The sequence below is a fragment of the Neofelis nebulosa genome, chromosome 16 (genome assembly GCF_028018385.1).
Source record: "Neofelis nebulosa isolate mNeoNeb1 chromosome 16, mNeoNeb1.pri, whole genome shotgun sequence".
Classification (NCBI taxonomy): domain Eukaryota; kingdom Metazoa; phylum Chordata; class Mammalia; order Carnivora; family Felidae; genus Neofelis; species Neofelis nebulosa.
In genome coordinates, this window is record NC_080797.1 from 20,843,550 (window position 1) to 20,861,675 (window position 18,126).

General features: G+C 58.5%; 1 protein-coding gene across 3 annotated transcripts in view; it reads left to right on the top strand.

Annotated features, from left to right (window-relative positions):
• The window catches only part of SDK2 (sidekick cell adhesion molecule 2), a 261,630-nt gene that overhangs the window by 238,909 nt on the left and 4,595 nt on the right, over positions 1-18,126 (top strand). For all 3 annotated transcript variants that reach the window (XM_058704552.1, XM_058704550.1, XM_058704551.1), the window contains 6 exons: positions 7-168; positions 3,102-3,227; positions 6,922-7,086; positions 9,231-9,371; positions 9,643-9,781; positions 12,215-12,341. In XM_058704552.1, the coding sequence (XP_058560535.1) occupies positions 7-168; positions 3,102-3,227; positions 6,922-7,086; positions 9,231-9,371; positions 9,643-9,781; positions 12,215-12,341 (860 nt within the window). The remainder of the gene's footprint in view (positions 1-6; positions 169-3,101; positions 3,228-6,921; positions 7,087-9,230; positions 9,372-9,642; positions 9,782-12,214; positions 12,342-18,126) is intronic.

An 18,126-nucleotide genomic window follows, 5' to 3' on the forward strand; every position in this document is an offset into this window, starting at 1 on the left:
TCCCAGGTGTCAGTAAGATTGTGACAGTGGACGTGAAGGGGAACAGCCCTCTGTGGCTGAAGGTGAAGGACCTGGCACAGGGGATGACCTACAGGTTCCGCATCAGAGCCAAGACCTTCACCTACGGGCCGGAGATCGAAGCCAACGTCACCACGGGCCCCGGAGAAGGTAGGGGAGCACGGAGCAGACGAGGGGGGTGCTGCCCCCCACACAGCACTCAGCCCCGCAAGTCAGAAGCGGTTGTCCGGAGCCGGGCTAGATCCCAGGAGATGCAGAGACGAGGGAGATGGGGTCTAGTGGGGACAGCAGACGCGTGACAGAGCCATGCTCCTGGAGCGTATGGGGGTGGGGCCTAGCGGAGAAGAAGGGGGTGGTGAGGGAGACGTTTAAGGGAGGGGATTGAGAAAGACTTCGTGGGGCAATTCGGACAGACACAAGGAAATACCAAGCAGTGTTTGTCGTATTCTCAAGGCAGCTATGGCAGAGGAGAAGGGAAGGGGTTGCGTGTCCAGGTGTGAGGGACGGTGGGCCTGAGCTGTGGACACATATGTCAGAGGCCCCCAGGGTGCCTGCAGTAAGTCACATTCCTGGGCCTGGGAAATCAGAACCTCTGAGCATTCACCCCAGGAACCTGCACAGGAACCAGAGCTGAGGGTGGCTCTTTGCCCAGCGCTGTGAGGGGCACTGTGCCTGGAGGGGGGGGGGGGGGTTCCAGGCCATGGGCATGGGGGCCTGTCCTTCCTAGACAGAGGTGACAGAGGCTGGCATGGTTAGGGGAAGAAAGGAGCAAGGCAGTTGTAGGCCAGGCTGAGCACTGTGCCTGGGAGGGGAGGGGTGGGGTGGGGAGGGGAGAGCAGAGGGGCGGGGAGGAGCAGGAAGGGAAGAGTGACTCCTTTTAAGTTTGTGACACCTCCTGAGGTTCCTTGGGCTGGGGGAATTTTTCAGGGCACCTGCTGTGGTTGAGTCTGGTTCTCCAAGATTCTTGTCCCCCATGCGAGATGTCCCCTCCTGAACACAAAAGCCACTGCCCAGCCTCTGCTCCTTCCTTCCCTGAGAAAGTGCACAGCCCATCTCAAACTTTCCCTGAAATCCCCCCTCCTTTTGCTCCTCCCCCTTCCTCCCTCTGTGTTCCCCCTCTCCCTGCCCCCGCTCCCTGCCCAGCTCAGCCTGGGAACCTCTGGGAGGCAAGCTGGGCCTGGAGGTGGATTCCTGCCCTCGCCTCTCACCTGGCAGGCAGGCGTGTCCTCTCGTGCTGGGTTGGCCTGGCCCCTCTTCATTTTCTCTTTGTGGGCACTTGTGGTTCCCCACCTCTTGTTCTGCAGAGAAGCCGGCTGGCTCCTGCCCGTCTTTGGAACAAGGCTTGCGGGCGGCCGGAAGCCGCCCCCTCTGCCCTTCACCTGCCCCCGTCCCCTCTTGTGCCATCTCTTCACCTGAGCCAACTTCCCTGGGAAACAAAAGCAGGAAGAGAACTGGCAGGGACAAAGGGAGGCGGAGCAGCGGGGACAGGAGAGGGCTGGAGGACACACTGTTCTAACCTAAGGCTCCCAGGCAGGGGTGGGGAGGGGGAAGCAGGAAGTTTGGAGGAGGCGTGGGGGTCCCTCTGAAGCCGAGCTGAGCTGCGCCGGCGAGTGTGGGCGAGGAAGGGTCCACAGGGACAGGACATGCCTCCAGGCATCCTTTTCCCTCCAGGCCAGGCAGTGGCTGGAAGTGCTGGAAGCTTCTAGTACAAGAGGTTAAGGACAGCTCTCCTTCTCTCAGCCTTGAGTTCTGTCCTGTGCAGAATGAGAACTCGGGGTCCTGAGAGCCCCACCCCACCTTTCACAGCCCCCCTTGGGCTGTGTCCCACACCCCCTGACCCCTCAGCCGCCTTTGCCCTGTGCTGTGGGCAGGATGCACGTCGCGGGGGAAGAAGGAAGGAAGGGAGGGAGGGAGGGAGGGAGGGAGGGAGGGAGGAAGGAAGGAAGGAAGGAAGGAAGGAAGGAAGGAAGGAAGGAAGTGAGGCCCTCTGAGGTCAAGGGCTGAGCCATGGGCTGCGCCCCTGGCCTGCTGTCCAGATCCCTTGGGTCTGGAGGATCTTCAGTCCGGAGCTGGACTCCAGGCTTCTTCTCTGTGGGCATCCGCAGGAGACACTCGGCCAAGCGGTCACCCACCCACTCACTAACCAACTTGCTCCCCCTGCCTCACAAGTGCGTAGGAAGCACCAACTGTGTCCCCAGCTCTGGGGAGACAAGGCTCCGGGTCTCATGAGGAACAGACATGGAGGGGACAGCACACAAGGTCAGGGCTCCGGGGACAGTGAGAGCCCAGGGGACTGGCCTGAACGGCAGGGCACCCTCAGAGAGGACAGGCTCGGGACCCTCGATAGGTAGGATTGGCTCACTATTCTTACTTCAGAAGTAAAGTCTCTCCTGCTTCGACTCCTGGGGCCGGTGCCCAGGTGGCTGACGTGACAGGCTGCCATCCTGATGTACCTGCCACCCCAGGACAGCCAGGAACAGAGCCCACTTCTTCCTCCTCCAGCAGTCCCAGCCTCTGCTGTGGCCTGGCCTGGGTGCAAATGCTCCGGGGCGGGGGCGGATTTCAGGCAGGAAGTAGGGAGGACATTGCCATGATAGGCAAGGAGACGAGACGTCAGGAAGCCCTTCAGCCCCCAAAACCCAACCCTCATTTGCCAAAGGCCTGCTACATCGTCACACTCGCCTCTGCTGTCCCCCCAGGACACATCCCTTCAAGCCTTACATTCCAAAAGGGCCTTACAGATGAGGAAACTGAGGCACCAGAGGGCTATGTGAATTGACCCACGTCCCCCATGTAATGAGCTCTGGGGCTGGAACAAGGAGCCCAGTTCTCCTGACTCTGCTCCAGGGATCTTTCTGGCATTACCCTATATACCTCTCCTGCCCTAGAAATCGGAACGTGGGGGTGTGGGTGACCCAGAGAACGTAGTTGCGGCGGGCAGGCCCGGCCTGCCTCCTTGGGCACTTGCAGGGTTTCTCGAGACTCCGCCCGGCTTGGGTTCGCTGCCCAGCCCCGCCTGCTGGAGCACAGGGAGGAGGGGCTGGGTGCCACGCCCCCTCCTGCTCACCCTATGCTGTTTGCAGGTGCCCCGGGGCCACCTGGAGTGCCCATCATCGTGCGGTACAGCTCCGCCATTGCCATTCACTGGTCCAGCGGAGACCCCGGCAAAGGGCCCATCACCCGCTACGTCATAGAGGCCAGGCCATCAGGTACACCCTGCCTCCCTCCGGAACAGATCCCAGGCCTCGCTTTCTCCTCCTCCCAGAACCCCTCCCCCTGGCGCACGTGCGTCCTCCTGAGAAGACACTTGGGCTGCTCCAGGTGAAGCTAGAGGTGGCCTGGGGCGAGTGGGAAACGGAGACTTGCGCGCTTAAGTCGGGGACACCCAGGGGCCCCCTGGAGAACAGCACTTAGGGCCAGGTAAGGACCGACTCAAGAAGCCAGAGGAGCAAAGCATCTGGTCCCCTCCCCCGCCTCGGTGAAACGCCGAGTCTTACATGAGACCCTGCTGACCAGTGGCCCCTACGGAGGCTGGCTGTCCCCCGGGGGCCCTGGCTGCCTCCTTAAGGTCTGTCTCTGCCATCCTATCTCAGCAACTCCTGTAACCGCACCGACCCCTCCTGTCAAGCCTGAAACCGAATCACAAGAACTTCCAGAGCCATCAGGAGACCAGCGACGGAGAAGTCGCTCCAGGGGTCCGTTCTCCGCACTCTTGTTTTACAGTCACCGAGACACCTGCTTTTCCCGGCTCCCGTTACCCACCGGAGCCCTCGGCCGCCGCCAGCTCTGTCCGTTGCTAGGTTTCCGCTAATCGCAGGTGCCAGTGCCACCGAAGAGCTGGAGGCTTGTTCGGGGTCCGCGGATTAGCCGGTTGAAGTTCAGAAAGGAAAACACGACTGTGCGGCTCCAGCATGAATAGCAAGTAATCATCGTCACCGGAGGCAGTCAGGCGTATCGGGGCTAATACTTCTAATGGGAGCATCGCAACATCCCAGTGACAAACTTAATCCCGCGGGTAGCTGAGCGCTAATCATCTCAATGGCAAATAGTTAATGCCAGCACCTCCTCGTTGCCCTAATCTTATGCTAATAATTGCAGTGGCAGAGAGCTATCACATCTAAGCAACTCAGATCCAACGTGTAGCTGGAAGATGTGTGCGAGGTTGGCTGTCTCCCCACCCCAGATGGTCCCTCCCCTGCCCTCCAGTGCCGGCTGCTGAGTTGGCCAGGAATAAGCCGTGTGCTTCTCCCGACCAGGCCCGTGCCTATGTTTTCCATCCAAGTTAGCCAGCCGGCATGCCAGGCTATGGAATGTTGGCTCCAGACTTCCGCCCTGCTCATTTTCCAATGTTCCCTGGGTGGTCCAGCGTGGAACCCGGTGTTTCGGGGTTGGGGGCTATGACTTGGTGCACACAGGTGGGATCAAGGCGGGAGCCCTGAAGGGTCGGGACTGGGAGCCAAACCCAGGAGCTCTGACAGAGGTCGAAGGCTGCGAGGAAAGAGTGCGGGTGGAGGGCAAGGGGAAAGCCCTGCCTCCCCCTGTGGCTGCCGGAGAGCATCCCCCACCTCTGCACCCCTACCTCCCCACACGTCCTCCTGATCTCCGGGGTGGAATTGCGCCGCATTGCTGGACAGAATCAGCCGACCGTCCCTGCTTTCTGCAAACCCAGAACAGCCAGGCACTGCAAAGCAGGGAGGGATGCACTCAAGGTGTCTGGCCCGTAGGACCCGCCGTGCGCATCAGCCGACTCCCAGGGCTGGAGGCCCCGTTGCCCGGCCCCACCGTTTGTTTCTGTGCAGAGTGGAACAAGGTGGGTCACACAGCAGGTGGGAGGCCCCCAGCCTCTGCGGGGCAGTGGGGTCCCGGACGAGCCCAACCAGCCAGCACTGAATCAGCTGCGGGTCTCTAACGGCAGCATCCGGGATACCCGGAGGGTGTTCAGTGCCCAGAGGAGTCCGACAGCCCTAGGCCAAAACACCGGCTCTGCCACTTAGGGCAGCCTGACCTTGGGAAGATGGGTTCCGCTCTCTCCCAGCCTCGGTTGCTTCATCTGTAACCTGGGGACGATGGTTCTTCCTTCTCCCCGCCATTGCCATGGGTCTGAAAAGTAAAGCCCTTAGAACCACATGCTTGACGGATGAGGAATAAATGTCGCTGCCGTATTGGTATCACCATCGTCATAATCGTCACTGTGACTGGTATTGAAGGTGAACGAGAGAATTCAAGGTCATGGAAGGAGAGGGGACTTGCACCCTGATACTCGGATCTCAAGGCATGCAGTACTGAAATTGGGGCCCCTGACGCTACGAAAAGGTCGGGGAAGAAGGTTTGTGCTCAGTTATCCAGCCAGCTCTTAGAGGATGCGGGTGCTGGGCACTGGGCTGCAGAGACAAATCAGGTGTGGTCCTTGCCCTGGAGGGACTGCTTAGCCTTAGCAGGAGAGAGCCACCGTGTGTGTGTGAGGCAGACGCCCAGAACAAATAAGGAAGATGGAAAATGAGGCCACGCTCAGGACCCCAAGCCTTTGTGAGGACAGCAGAACGCAGACGGGGCCTCACGGCTGCCTCTGAGTTGGAGGGATCTGGACGGGTAGGACCGGAAGGCAGCTTCGGAAAGTGCCAGCACATCCTTGGTCCACAGTTCAGCGGCGACGATGGGGGTGACGGTACCTCCACTAGAGTTCCTGACGTGGGTGGATCTGTAACACGTTTGGTGAAGGAAAGAGACTCCCGTCAGCCCCTGCAAGGGCCAAGCTGGAAGTAGGGGGTAGCCTATGGACCCGACAGGCGGCTCTTCCCAGAGGAGCTCAGAACCGGCGAGGAGGAATGGAGCCTCACTGAGGGGTCAGGCCGGAGCTGGGAGGCTCGTGCAAGCAGGAGGCAGGTGGGAGCTCGTCCAGGGCTGCCAGGCCACAGAATGGAGGACCTAGGAGCTCAACCCACCACAGACCCCTGGACCCTGTGAAAAGGGTGGTCGGACGGTCTGGTCACCAAGTCAGCCCTGTCCCGGCACAGGCAGGACTCGCCGACTCTCCGGGTGCCGTTCCAGCCACGTCGGCCCTGCGTGGAGCCTCTGGATGGGGCCCCTTCCCAGCCTGCCTGTCAGTGTGCCTACACTTCTCCTGGGCGGGCAGCACGCTCACTGCTCCTTTTGAATGCGGTGGAAATGAATTAGGTCCCAAGGGGGCAAGACCCAGAGAGCCACGGACAAAGGGGCAGGTCCGAAAAGAAAGTCAGGAGCTCAAAGGGTGGGGTGGTTGGAAACAACATGGGTAGAGAACAGGTGGAGAGCCCCTCGAAGCTTCTCTGGGCTCTCTCTCAGATCTCTTCTCCTCGGCAAGGAGGCAGCCTAGGATGGGTCCCATCCGTCGCTGCAACTTGACCAAAGCCTCACGGGCAAGCCCCACCCCTCCTCCAGCTCTTTTAAGAAGTCTCTTCTTTTTGTCTGACGCCACTACTGTGTATATTTTGAATAGGAAGTGTGTGGGGGGGGGTCGGTGGGAGTCAGAAAAATAGAGGCCCGGTTAAGGAAAGGAGGGTACACCCACGTGATAAAAGCTTAGGCAGCCACTTAAAATCACGTTGACCAGCACTTTTTAGTGACACGGAAAACGGGTAAATTGAATTATTCTGCACAAGGGCTAAGATGCTGAGTCTCTTCCTGTGGCTGGGGGTATTGGGTTGCTTGTGACAATATTTTCTGCGTACCACACATCTTTTTAATGTTTTATGGATATTTTAATAAAGGGAACAAAGGGTCAGAGACTCCAAAAAGGCATCTTTGTCAAAACATCTGCTGGGATTGTGTTGAGGGGACAGACCAGACAGGTTCTGCTCTCAGGGGAACAGGTGGGATGGGAGGGGCTCTCCCTCATAGGGCGCCTCCCTCCTGATGTTCTTGCAGATGAGGGGCTATGGGACATCCTCATCAAAGACATCCCCAAGGAGGTGACCTCCTACACGTTCAGCATGGACATCCTAAAGCCGGGCGTGAGCTATGACTTCCGGGTCATCGCCGTCAACGACTACGGCTTCGGCACCCCCAGCAGCCCCTCCCAGTCTGTGCCAGGTACTGCCTGTGGGGCAGGGTGAGGGCACCCCATGGAATAGCCTTGTGGCAGAGACTGGTGCTGGGCAAAGAAGACAGAGGCAGGCAGCATAACGCCAGCAGCATTGGGGCGGGAGCTAAAAGGCATTGTCTTCTCAATTCTCCAAGGCAGGGAGCCTGGGCCAGGGCCTGAGTTAGTTTTGAGATCCACAGGAAGCTGGGGCAGTGCGTCTTTGGGGTTCCTTTACAAAGATTCCAGAAGCCCTGGGCAGGAGGCTCAGTGGGGCTTGTGGACAAATCAGTGGACCCAAGATGAGAGCTTCCGTGAGCTCATCACCCAGGAGATTCACCCAGGCCATAAACTGTGTGTTTCCATGGAAGCCGCCCCCAAAAACAGAGTCAGCAGCCTGGGGAGCAGTGCCCAGAGCTGGGGGGATAGGACTCCTATCCCTCCCCCTTTTCCTCTCATCTTCCCATCCAACATGTCTCAGAGGACTCACATCCCAAAACCCATGACCCCAAATCCAGTCACTAACCAAGTTTTAATATCAGGGCCCCTTCTGTCAAGGCAGAAATATAGCTCAGAATTTTCATCCACTGGGTGAGTCTCAGAAACCCGGCTGCCTCCCTCCTCCCACATACATTCTTCCTTGTCGGGTTGATAGAACCAGATCTTGGGAAATAGTAGAGTGAGCCCCTCATCAGGCAGCCCCCGGATCAGAAGTGGCTGGGTACAAAAAGTATGGTAGTGAGAGGGGCCCCTGGGTGGCTCGGTCGGTTAAGCGTCCCACTTCAGCTCAGGGCATGATTTCGTGGCTCATGAGTTCAAGCCCCGCATCGGGCTCTGTGCTGACAGCTCAGAGCCTGGAGCCTGCTCCGGATTCTGTGTCTCCCCCTCTCTCTCTCTGCCCCTCCCCCACTCATGCCCGCATGCTCGCTCTCTCTCTCTCTCTCTCTCTCTCTCTCAAAAATAAATAAACATACCGGGGCGCCTGGGTGGCGCAGTCGGTTAAGTGTCCGACTTCAGCCAGGTCACGATCTCGCGGTCCGTGGGTTCGAGCCCCGCATCAGGCTCTGGGCTGATGGCTCGGAGCCTGGAGCCTGTTTCCGATTCTGTGTCTCCCTCTCTCTGTGCCCCTCCCCCGTTCATGCTCTGTCTCTCTCTGTCCCAAAAATAAAAAAAAAAAAAAAAAAACGTTGGAAAAAAAAAATAAATAAACATAAAAAAAAAGAAAAAGGCATGATACTGGGGGCTTTGAAAGAAGCAGAGCCCTGGCTGGAGGAAGCATTCTAAAGACCCACTCACGTCCACCTTCCTGGTTCTCCCCCACTGTCTGCCACCAGAGAAAGACTGAGCCCTGCCCCCAGGGAGAAGCTCTCACAGGCCTACCACAGGCCAGACAGCTACTTTTCCAATACAAAGCTGGGTCTGCCTGCCAAGGTAGCCCTTAGGCCGTGGGTGGCAAGAGCTGGGGCAGGGGGAAAGGAAAAGAAAAAAGGAAAACTAGCAAGTGTATGGCCATTTGTCCCTCCTGTGTCCTCAGCAGACAACACTAATCAATCCCAGCACTCTCTCCCAGTGAGTCCAGAAGCAACTACATGACTGCTTCCCCTCCTGTGTCCTCAGCAGACATCACTAATCAATACCAACACAAGCACTCTCTCCCAGTGAGTCCAGAAGCAACTACATGGCTGCTTCCCCTCCTGTGTCCTCAGCAGACATCACTAATCAATACCAACACGAGCACTCTCTCCCAGTGAGTCCAGAAGCAACTACATGGCTGCTTCCCCTCCTGTGTCCTCAGCAGACATCACTAATCAATACCAACACGAGCACTCTCTCCCAGTGAGTCCAGAAGCAACTACATGGCTGCTTCCCCTCCTGTGTCCTCAGCAGACATCACTAATCAATACCAACACGAGCACTCTCTCCCAGTGAGTCCAGAAGCACCTCAGAACTAAAAGCATCCTTTGACCAACAACAGAAGAGACCGGGTGCCTGAGCTAAAACTGTCCCCGTCAACCGTGTCTTAGGGTCTCCCCCATGGAGACGGCATGCACCCGGCCTACTGAGAGCCAGGTGGTGGGGTCCCGGCTGGAGCGGGAGGTTTGGAGGCAGGAGGGGGCTGAGCACCCTGGACTTAACCCCCCCACCTGTGTCCCAGCTCAGAAAGCCAACCCGTTCTACGAGGAGTGGTGGTTCCTGGTGGTCATTGCCCTCGTCGGCCTCATCTTTATCCTGCTGCTGATATTCGTGCTCATCATCCGGGGCCAGAGCAAGAAGTATGCCAAGAAGACCGACTCAGGTGAGCTGGCCCCAAGCCCCGCCGGCTGGACGGGACTCCCGTGGGCCTGCCTCCCCTTGTGGCAAGGTTGAGGGGGCTGGGCGTTCTCTCTCTCCTAGGGATGCATCAGCTCTGATGGGCGGGGCGGCCCGGGGCCCCTGCACGCGGTCTCCGTGGTATGGTTTAGTCTTCCCTCGAACAAGAGAGCCAGGCGGGAGAGGGGAGGCCACCGGTCTAAAGGGACGACCTGAGTGACTGGATGCTGTCTCCCCCGCCCCCACTGCCCACCCAGGGAACAATGCCAAGTCTGGTGCCCTGGGCCATGGGGAGATGATGAGCTTGGATGAAAGCAGTTTCCCCGCCCTGGAACTCAACAACCGGAGGCTCTCCGTCAAGAACTCCTTCTGCCGGAAGAACGGCCTGTACACCAGGTAAAGGGATCTCTGCGTTGGGAGTCGGGGGGTGGCCGGAGGATGGAGGTTTGGGGGCCCGCAGTGCCCGGAGTGTGGAGGACTCTTGGGGAGGGCACAGGGCACGCAGGGCCCACTGGGCCTCCCTGCCCCGGAAATGGCATTCACGCTCAGGGGCCGGGAATGGTCAGCCGGGCCCGGGAGGCACATCCGGGATCTGGGGGCCAGAGCCTAGTATGAGAGCGCAGTGGGGGAAACGCCACAAGGAGGTGGCGACAAAGGGTTTCTGCCAATGCCAGCGCAATGCAAAGGGCTTATACAACTTCGCAAGCCAGCCCCCTGCTGTTTGGAGCCAGCTGCTCCTGGCGGCGGGTCCAGAAGCCATGAGAGCTACTTTGCCCCAACAGTGAGGGGAACGCAGCACAGGTAGGTCTAGGCAGGCACACCCGAGCGGGAGGTACCGGGAGGCCCCTCGGTATTGCTCACACCTTGCCCATCTCCTCCCAATTCTGGGAAGAAAGGGCACTCAGAGTGTGGACACCCTCTCCCCTGGTCCTTGCTCCTGCATCTTCTAGAACAATTTTCTCCTACTTACCCCACAAGTCCACGCTCCCAGCATCGCCCTCAAAGGGCGGCATCTGAGAACAGCCAACCAGGAAAGGTCCAGGCTGGCGGTGCGCCCGGTTCCTGTTTCCTCCTGAATTCTCTCCAACCCTGGGTCCCCCTCCCCCCACCCCACTCCCCTTGGCAGGCTGGGCTGTGCACCTCCAAGGGCAAGGGCAGCTGCCGGGGCCCACCGGACCCTCACCTGATGTGATCTGGCAGTTTTATGCCCCCGGGAGCTCAGGAGAGATTGGGGGGCTGCGGCCCAGGAGCGCCTGTCTCTGGCCTCGGCCCTCTTAACATTCCCAGCTCGTCGGAGGTGCACGCCGGCCAGGCGCGCAGCTCACAAAGCTTCCCTCTGTCTGGTCCTGGAGGAAAGAGGCCATGTGTGTGTTCCTCGGGAGTACAGAGGGAGGGGCACGCAGGCCGGCGGGCCCGGCTCTCATCCCCCGCCAGATCTAGCTTTCCAAAGAAAGAGCCATTTGAGGCCGAGGTGGGGGCCCGGCCTGTCCACCGCAGCCCCGCCAGGCTGGCTCCGGGGCTCTGCCACATGGAACAAGGGGGCGTTTCACAGACGGCCTGGCCTCGCCTGCTTCTCACGCCCCCAGAGTACACACACCGCGGCCCCTGCGTGCCCCCTTCACTGCTGTGTGTACACAGAAGTCCTGTTTGCATCAAACCAGCCTCGGGCTCTGGGAGTCTGACCCAGCCCTGGTGACACTGTCGGCCCCCCCAACCTGCCTCCACTCACCCTACTTGCGGCCAAGATCGTGTTAGCCCGGCACCCCGTTTCCTCCCCGCTCCCGACGTCACATGTTTGCCCATCTCGTCTACACGAGACTGCAGCCAGTGCTGTTACTGTTTTATTTGTAAGTAGTTAAGGAGGCAGCTCCGTTATTTGGAATGAAATCAGTGCAGATTTAGCACGAGAGGTTGGAGGTGGCAGGGAGGTTGCTTGTGACTTGTTCCCAGGCCGCGGGATTGTTCTCAGAAGAGCATTTCTGCAGCAAGGGCACTGCCGGCCCCTGGGGGGAGCAGCTGGCGTTCAGAGCCACAGTTCCAGAACACCTGGGCAGATCTCGGGGCATGAGACCACCCCCGCTCTAAGGCCCTGAGGAAGCACAAACAGGGCAGAGTCACGAACAACTCCAGCCACCTGCTCGGCGCCCGGCCCACCGCCCTCACCCCCAGCTCAGGGGGCTCAGGAAAGCACGGCCCTTGCCTCCAGCCTCTGGGCGCCCGTGGCGGGCGGGCTGCTCGGTGCCTCGTGCTGCGTGTTCGAACAGGTGAGGTAGAGCCAGGCCTCTAACTCAGCGGGCAGCGCACTTTCTCGAAGGCTGATTGTCAAAGGTGGAGCAGGACTTGGCGCCCGGAATTCATTTCTGGTCTCTGAGCAGATCAGGAGGAAAAAGGCCGTGGTTTCCCTTTTTCTCCTGACCCTTGGCATTAACCCTCTGAAGCTCCCTTGGTGAGTTCAAGAGTGACGCGGGGAGCTGGTCTGCGCAGGCACGCCGACCTCATCTGGGATTCCGACTCGGGGGTCTCAGGGGGCTCTGCCGAGTGATCCCAGTGCCCGAGGCCTTGAAACCACAAATGGAGGATCGAGTGGGGTGCTGTCCCTCCCCGTTTCCCTGAAGCTGGTTCAGGAGGTTGGTCCCAACTGAGCCTCTCCCACCCCTGGAGGGGCCCCCAGCCCAAGGCTCCGCTGTCCAAGGAGCAGACACAGAGAGCAACAGCGCGGGACAGACCCATCGAGGGCCCCTGCCCTTCCCGGCCCCGCAGTGGCCTCTCCAGCCACAGCGGCAGCTCTGGGAAAGGCTGGCCCTCAGCGTCCCTTCTGCTCCCTCTTAGATCTCCTCCCCGGCCCAGCCCGGGCAGCCTCCACTACTCCGACGAGGACGTGACCAAGTACAACGACCTCATCCCGGCAGAGAGCAGCAGCCTGACCGAGAAGCCCTCAGAAATCTCCGACTCTCAGGTGAGGGGCATGGGGGCCAGGCGCCCCGGAGAGGGGAGTGGAGCGGCCCCTTCTGAGAGTGCGGCCCGTCACATGGGCCTCCTTTCCTCCTTTCCTTTCTGGAGCCGAAAAGACGGAGGGGTCGTATGTGAACCAGCCGTCCCCTCCCAAGCTCTGCTCAGAGTTTGCTCCAGGGCTGACGGGGCCCTATAACCTTGACTAGATGTGAGACCCCACCCCCACCCCCCGCCCCGCCAAGAACACAGTCCTCTAGGGTTTCCAGCATCTCCCCACATGCTCTGGCCTGCAAAGGATCTCGTGGAAGCAAGGGGAAGGAGCCCTGCATTGCCAGAGCCTGGAGAATGGCTGAATGTAGCTAGTTAGGGTCAGAATGAGCTCTAGAAACTGAGGGCCAGAAGCTCTGGAGCCCCGAGGCTGGGAAGCAGCACACATTAGTGAGGCCTTAGGCTTTGGAGATTCAGACCTGAGTTTCCATCCTGACTCTGCTGCCCGCCAGCCCGGGCATCCTGGGTTTGGTAGGTAACCTCTTTGGGCCTCAGTTTCTCCATCTGTTCTACAGGCAGGGATGCTAACGGGCGCTGTCATGGGGCTGTGGGACTGCTGAGGTTAAGGCACAGAGAAGCGTAGCACAGCGCACACGGCAACTGTTCGATAAATGTCAGCTTTTTTTTTTTTAATTTTTTTTTCAACGTTTATTTATTTTTGAGACAGAGAGAGACAGAGCATGAATGGGGGAGGGTCAGAGAGAGGGAGACACAGAATCCGAAACAGGCTCCAGGCTCCAAGCTGTAAGCACAGAGCCCGATGCGGGGCTTGAACCCACGGACCGTGGGATCATGACCCGAGCCGAAGTCGGCCGCCCAACCGACTGAGCCACCCAGGCGCCCCGATAAATGTCAGCTTTTATGTGAAGAAGGACATGGTGCCTCTGGGAGAGACACAGAGCTTGAGAGAGGCTGCCATTAGGTGGGCCACATGGGGACACTGTCCCGGACTATGGGGACAGGGGGGGATGAGTGCATTCCAATGAAGTTATGTCATGGCCTCCCACCCAGCCCTCTTGGCCTCGGCCAAGCCTGGTGGTTGCCCAGGGAGGGGCCGAGAAAGGCCACTGCGTCCCACACCCTGGACCTTTATGCCCAGTCCTGGGAGAGGCCAAGGAAGAAGAGATGCCAGCAGGGAACAAGGCTGTCGGCCGGGTAGGTGGTGCCAGCGTGCCCGGGTTCCGGTTGTGGGCCCAGTAGACCAAGGGCCTCCGGCTCACTGCTGTTTTGTTCAGCTCCAGGGTTACTGATGGGCTTGGCAGAACAAACAAGGCTGGAGCTAACACCCCAGCTCTGGGCTGGCAGGGCCAGAGACCCCACCTTAGCCTGGCTGACACAGGAACTCACACAATTCAGGTTATGGCGTCTTGTTACAAGTATTTAACTCTCTGCGGCCATATGCATCCTGGGACTTGTGGGGCCACGCTTCACTCAAGCATGATTCTTCTTTCTTTCTCTCCAAAATGGCAATGGGCATTTAGGCTCTAGGCACTCAAGGTAAAATTCAAAACAATACAGCCCGTGAGGCTGTAACAGAAGGCCCCTTAAGCCACACTCCTGTCTCTGGAGAGCAAAGGCAGTGGCCAGCAGGGGGGACTCTCCTTCCTGCTTTGATCAGCCTCCTTCGTCCTTCTATAGAGGGCATCATTCGTGCACACTCATTGGCTGGGCACTGACCTTTCAGGGAGGGAGCCCTCTGAGTGCAAAAGACATTGCCCAGATGTCTTCAGATGGCCCGGGGCCATCTCCTCAAGAGTCGGGAGGAGCCTCCCCCAGGATGCGGAGCTGGTCCCTAAGACCAGCCACCCACCCCCACCTCGAAGGAGTTGCTGAGAGAAGAAACCTCATCCGAAGACCATCCTACTTCCGTCACGCCCATTCAAGGCGGGCAGAGTCCCTAGACTCCCCCACTTTGCCACTGGTGTCTTTTGTTCGACACAAGCCCACCGCTTGAATGCACTTTCCATAGCCATCTGGAACCAGTCACCTTCAGGGAGCACGTGCCCCGGAGAGGGGAGGCCTCCCGGTTCCAGAAGCCAGTTGTCACAGCAGAACACCCACGTTCCCTTTCAGGGGCAGTAGTGGACCACAGCCTGGGCCTAGAGCTCCGCCTGTGGACTTCAGGATGGTTTGGGGTTTGATCTGGAGCTCAGCAGGGTTGAGTTGAGTTTACTTATTCTGAAAGCAAAGTTCCATGAAGTCAGGGACTTGTGACCGTCCCGAGGTCTATTACCTCCCCGGTGCCCTTCTTGGCACATGGGGCATGGGCACTCTGCACACTGGTGTCAGGCATGAAAGGGTCATTGGAGAAGCTGGCCAAGCTAGTCCAGACCTAGTAGGCTAGCAAGAGAGAGACACAAAGGTTCATAGTTGTAAAGCTGTTCCTTTTAGACCAAGGCCAGAAGCACACATTCAGAGCGATCCTTCCGAGTGACACTGATGGCCATGGCCACACCGCCTGGGGCTGCACATGCATCCCATGTGCCTCACCACTTTGTAATTACAGCGAGCCTCCGAGCGGCCTTTGTGTCATCTTTTTTGTCCAGATGGGGAAACTGAGGCTCACAGAGCTCTGCTGAGTTGGCTCAGGCCCCACAGCCAGAAGGTGCAAACCCAGGATCCCAGCGCCCGAGTCACAGAGGCAGACCTTGCACACGGGCCTTCTGACACAGAGCCCAGCTTGGCCCCCCGGCCCTACCCTGTCCCAAAGCTGGTGATGTCACCCTTGTGGCAGACCCTCCTGGAAGGGCCTTCAGAACCAGCTGATGAGACGCTCTTGAGAACAAATAACTGTGGATTTTCCTTAAACACAAACAACAACTCAAGCCCGTCTTCAAAGGATAAAGATACACGCTCAGAGGAAAGTGCTAGAGGCATTAAGGTGGTCCCCAGGACAGGTGCCCTCGCCGCTTTGAACAGCAGATTGCTCAGGTGGTCATCCAGCCCCATCAGAGGGTGGCTTGGAATCAGAGACACTCATCTGAAAAGCAGCAGCACGTAGTTGTGGCTGATGCACGGCCCCGGGCTGGAATCCGGCTCCTTCCCCTACTGACTCCGGGATGGGGAGGGGTCCTGCGCGGCCCAGACCCACACAGCACGGTGGCCCCCTTTCCGAAGGGCTGTTCTCAGGAGTACATGACATGCGATGGAGTCGGGCCCCTGCAGAGCCAGGCTGGTCACGGGGGCCTTGGCAATGGCAGTCGGGATCATCTGGGTCTGTTTGCTCTGGAATGGTTCTTGAAAAACAGGCACTTGGCTTTAGGGTCCACTGCAGGTTGTACAGGATCCAGGAGGCTGTCCCCAGAGCATTGGTATCTTCAGAGGTGCAAGGATCAGGAGGCCCCCGGGACTATTCAGCCATCAGTAGCTCACGTCCCCCAGGCCCAGGGTGCCAGGACCGTTAAGTGTGCCATTGTCAAAATGTTGAATTGTTTCCATACCTGTTGGGAAAGAGCCACCACCCTGAGCCCCTACGTGTCACCGAGAGAACCCCAAGCAGACTGCTCTGTGACTCTGCCCCTACAGGCTCAGCAAACAGAGGACAGGGCCCTGCTTCAGCCAGGAGCCTTGCCTGGTTGCCTCCGGGGTCACATCAAACTTTGTGTCTTAACAGCTAAGGAGGCCTGATGTCCGCCCCCGCCCAGGGCAGAGAGGGCGACTGGGGGGGGGGGGGGTGCGGCAGGGGGCACACGCTGACTTCTCCTCAACACTCAGTTCTTGAGCCTGTACTCCAGGGACAGAGAGGTGATGGAGACATGACCCTGCCTCCAAGGAGCTGCTGGTGGGCCGGAGGGGACAGACGTGGACACAGAGCGGCTGGTCTCCCTCTGATGCCCTTGCTGAAAACATAAATAAGCAGATCCGATTACTACCCGCTCTCCTCTGCGACTTGCAATTTGGGGCTTCAGGCGGGTGCTCCCCAGTCTGCCCGTAATGGGATGGCTTCTGGAGGGGCATCCTTGAGGGTCAGCAGGCACATGGGCCCCCCCAGCCCCGTTTCAACTGCTCTGGAGAATGAGGGCCTGACTTTTTGAAGTATACCCTTCCCCCTGCATCCTCCGAGAGTGACTTTTCCATATGCTGCCTGGTTTCTCTTCTAAGTCAGACCACCCAAAAGTGACAACCCAACATTGGCAGAAATCTGCCCGGCCCTCTCCCTGTGATAGGGTAATAAACAAAAGTCCGCGTTGCTTATAAACAAACGCGCATGACAAGATGTTAAGAAGTGGTTTAACGGGGCTGTGGGAAGACTGGGGCTGGGAAGGCTGTCCCCAGAGGGGTGTTGGTGAAGGGGCTTCCAGGCTGGGGGTGGGGGGTGGGGGTGCAGGAAACAAAGGCCGGGGTTTGAAAACCCATAGCTTGTTTGATATAACTTCTGAAAACAAAGCATGGCTGCATTCCAACGTCATTTTCAAACTAAGAGCCCAAGTATGGGAGAAAAATTATATAGCACACAAGTAAATCTCAATGGAAAAGGAGTTCTCGGCCCAGGGCACGCCTCTTCTAACAAATACTCAGTCTCTGTGACTTCCTGGGCAGCCCCAGGAAACTCATTGCAGTGAAATTAAGCCTATGTGGAAAAGTAAGAAAACAGACAGGACAAATTAGGTTTTCTGTAACACTTTGAGCACCCAGTCATTAATGGTGAATGTTTACGGAGCCCTTCCCGGCGGCCAAGAATGACTCTAGGGATTGTTCCAGAATGGCACACTTAACCTTCACAGCCCCCTGCAAAGCCTGGCGGGGTTATCTATTGCATGAGTCAGGGAGCCACCAATGACGAAGCCAGGCCCACCTGAGACCCGCTACGCACCTATTGTGCGCCACGCTGGGGGTGGGCCCTGTGTGGCCATCTTGCTGGTTTGTCCTCCTTGGGACCCGTTCATTCCTTCCTTGCTGCATTTATTCAACAGCGAATTCTTCTGCACCCACGAAGCAGTACCAGGCACCGTTTCCATGTGGCAGCTATAGTGGTGAGCAGGACCGACTCTCAGGGACGTTGCCTTAACCGCGTTATGATCCATTAGGGAAGACCACGTGCGTCGAATACTCACGTGTTTTCACGTATTAAAATTTTACGGCGCCACGCCATAATTTTCAGGAGGAAAATGGGAAACAAAAGGCTTCCTGTCTCCTGGGGTGCTGCCCTCTGAGGTATCTTGGGGGGAAGGTCCCATCCTCCTGGAGGTTCCCAGAGGGCTGCCTGGAGGAGGTGGCATTTCAGCTGGGCCTCGGGCCTCAGAGTGTGAACGGGACTGGGTCATGCAGAGAAGGGAGGAGCCGGGCAGGTTTGCAGGAGTGCGTTTGGCCGAATGGTTCTGACAACCCCTCCCTCTGAGTGTCTCCGGTCTTTTATCAGTGTTCGCCTCTTGGGTTGGGCCGCGAGTCTAAGAGATTCACTGGGGCCCATCTCCGGCTTCTCCTTAGCCTGACCCATACAGGCCCAGGAAGCCCAGGCTTGTGCCAAACTAGAAACCCACTACGGGCGGGGCAGAGGGAGCCCGGAGGAAAGAGGCAACGCTACATGTGGGGCCCCTGCTTTGTGCCAAGTCCTGCACTGTGCACGTTCTCATTTCAAATCCAGTCGCCCCACCAGGCAAGTTGCAGGATTCCCAGTTAACAGCTGGGGACACTGAGGCTCAGAGGGGTCAAGTAGCTTGCCCTTAATCACAGAGCTTAGAAGTGGGGGCAATCCCCACTGCCTCAGGCCCCGCTGAGCTGACATTTTTAAAAAGACATTC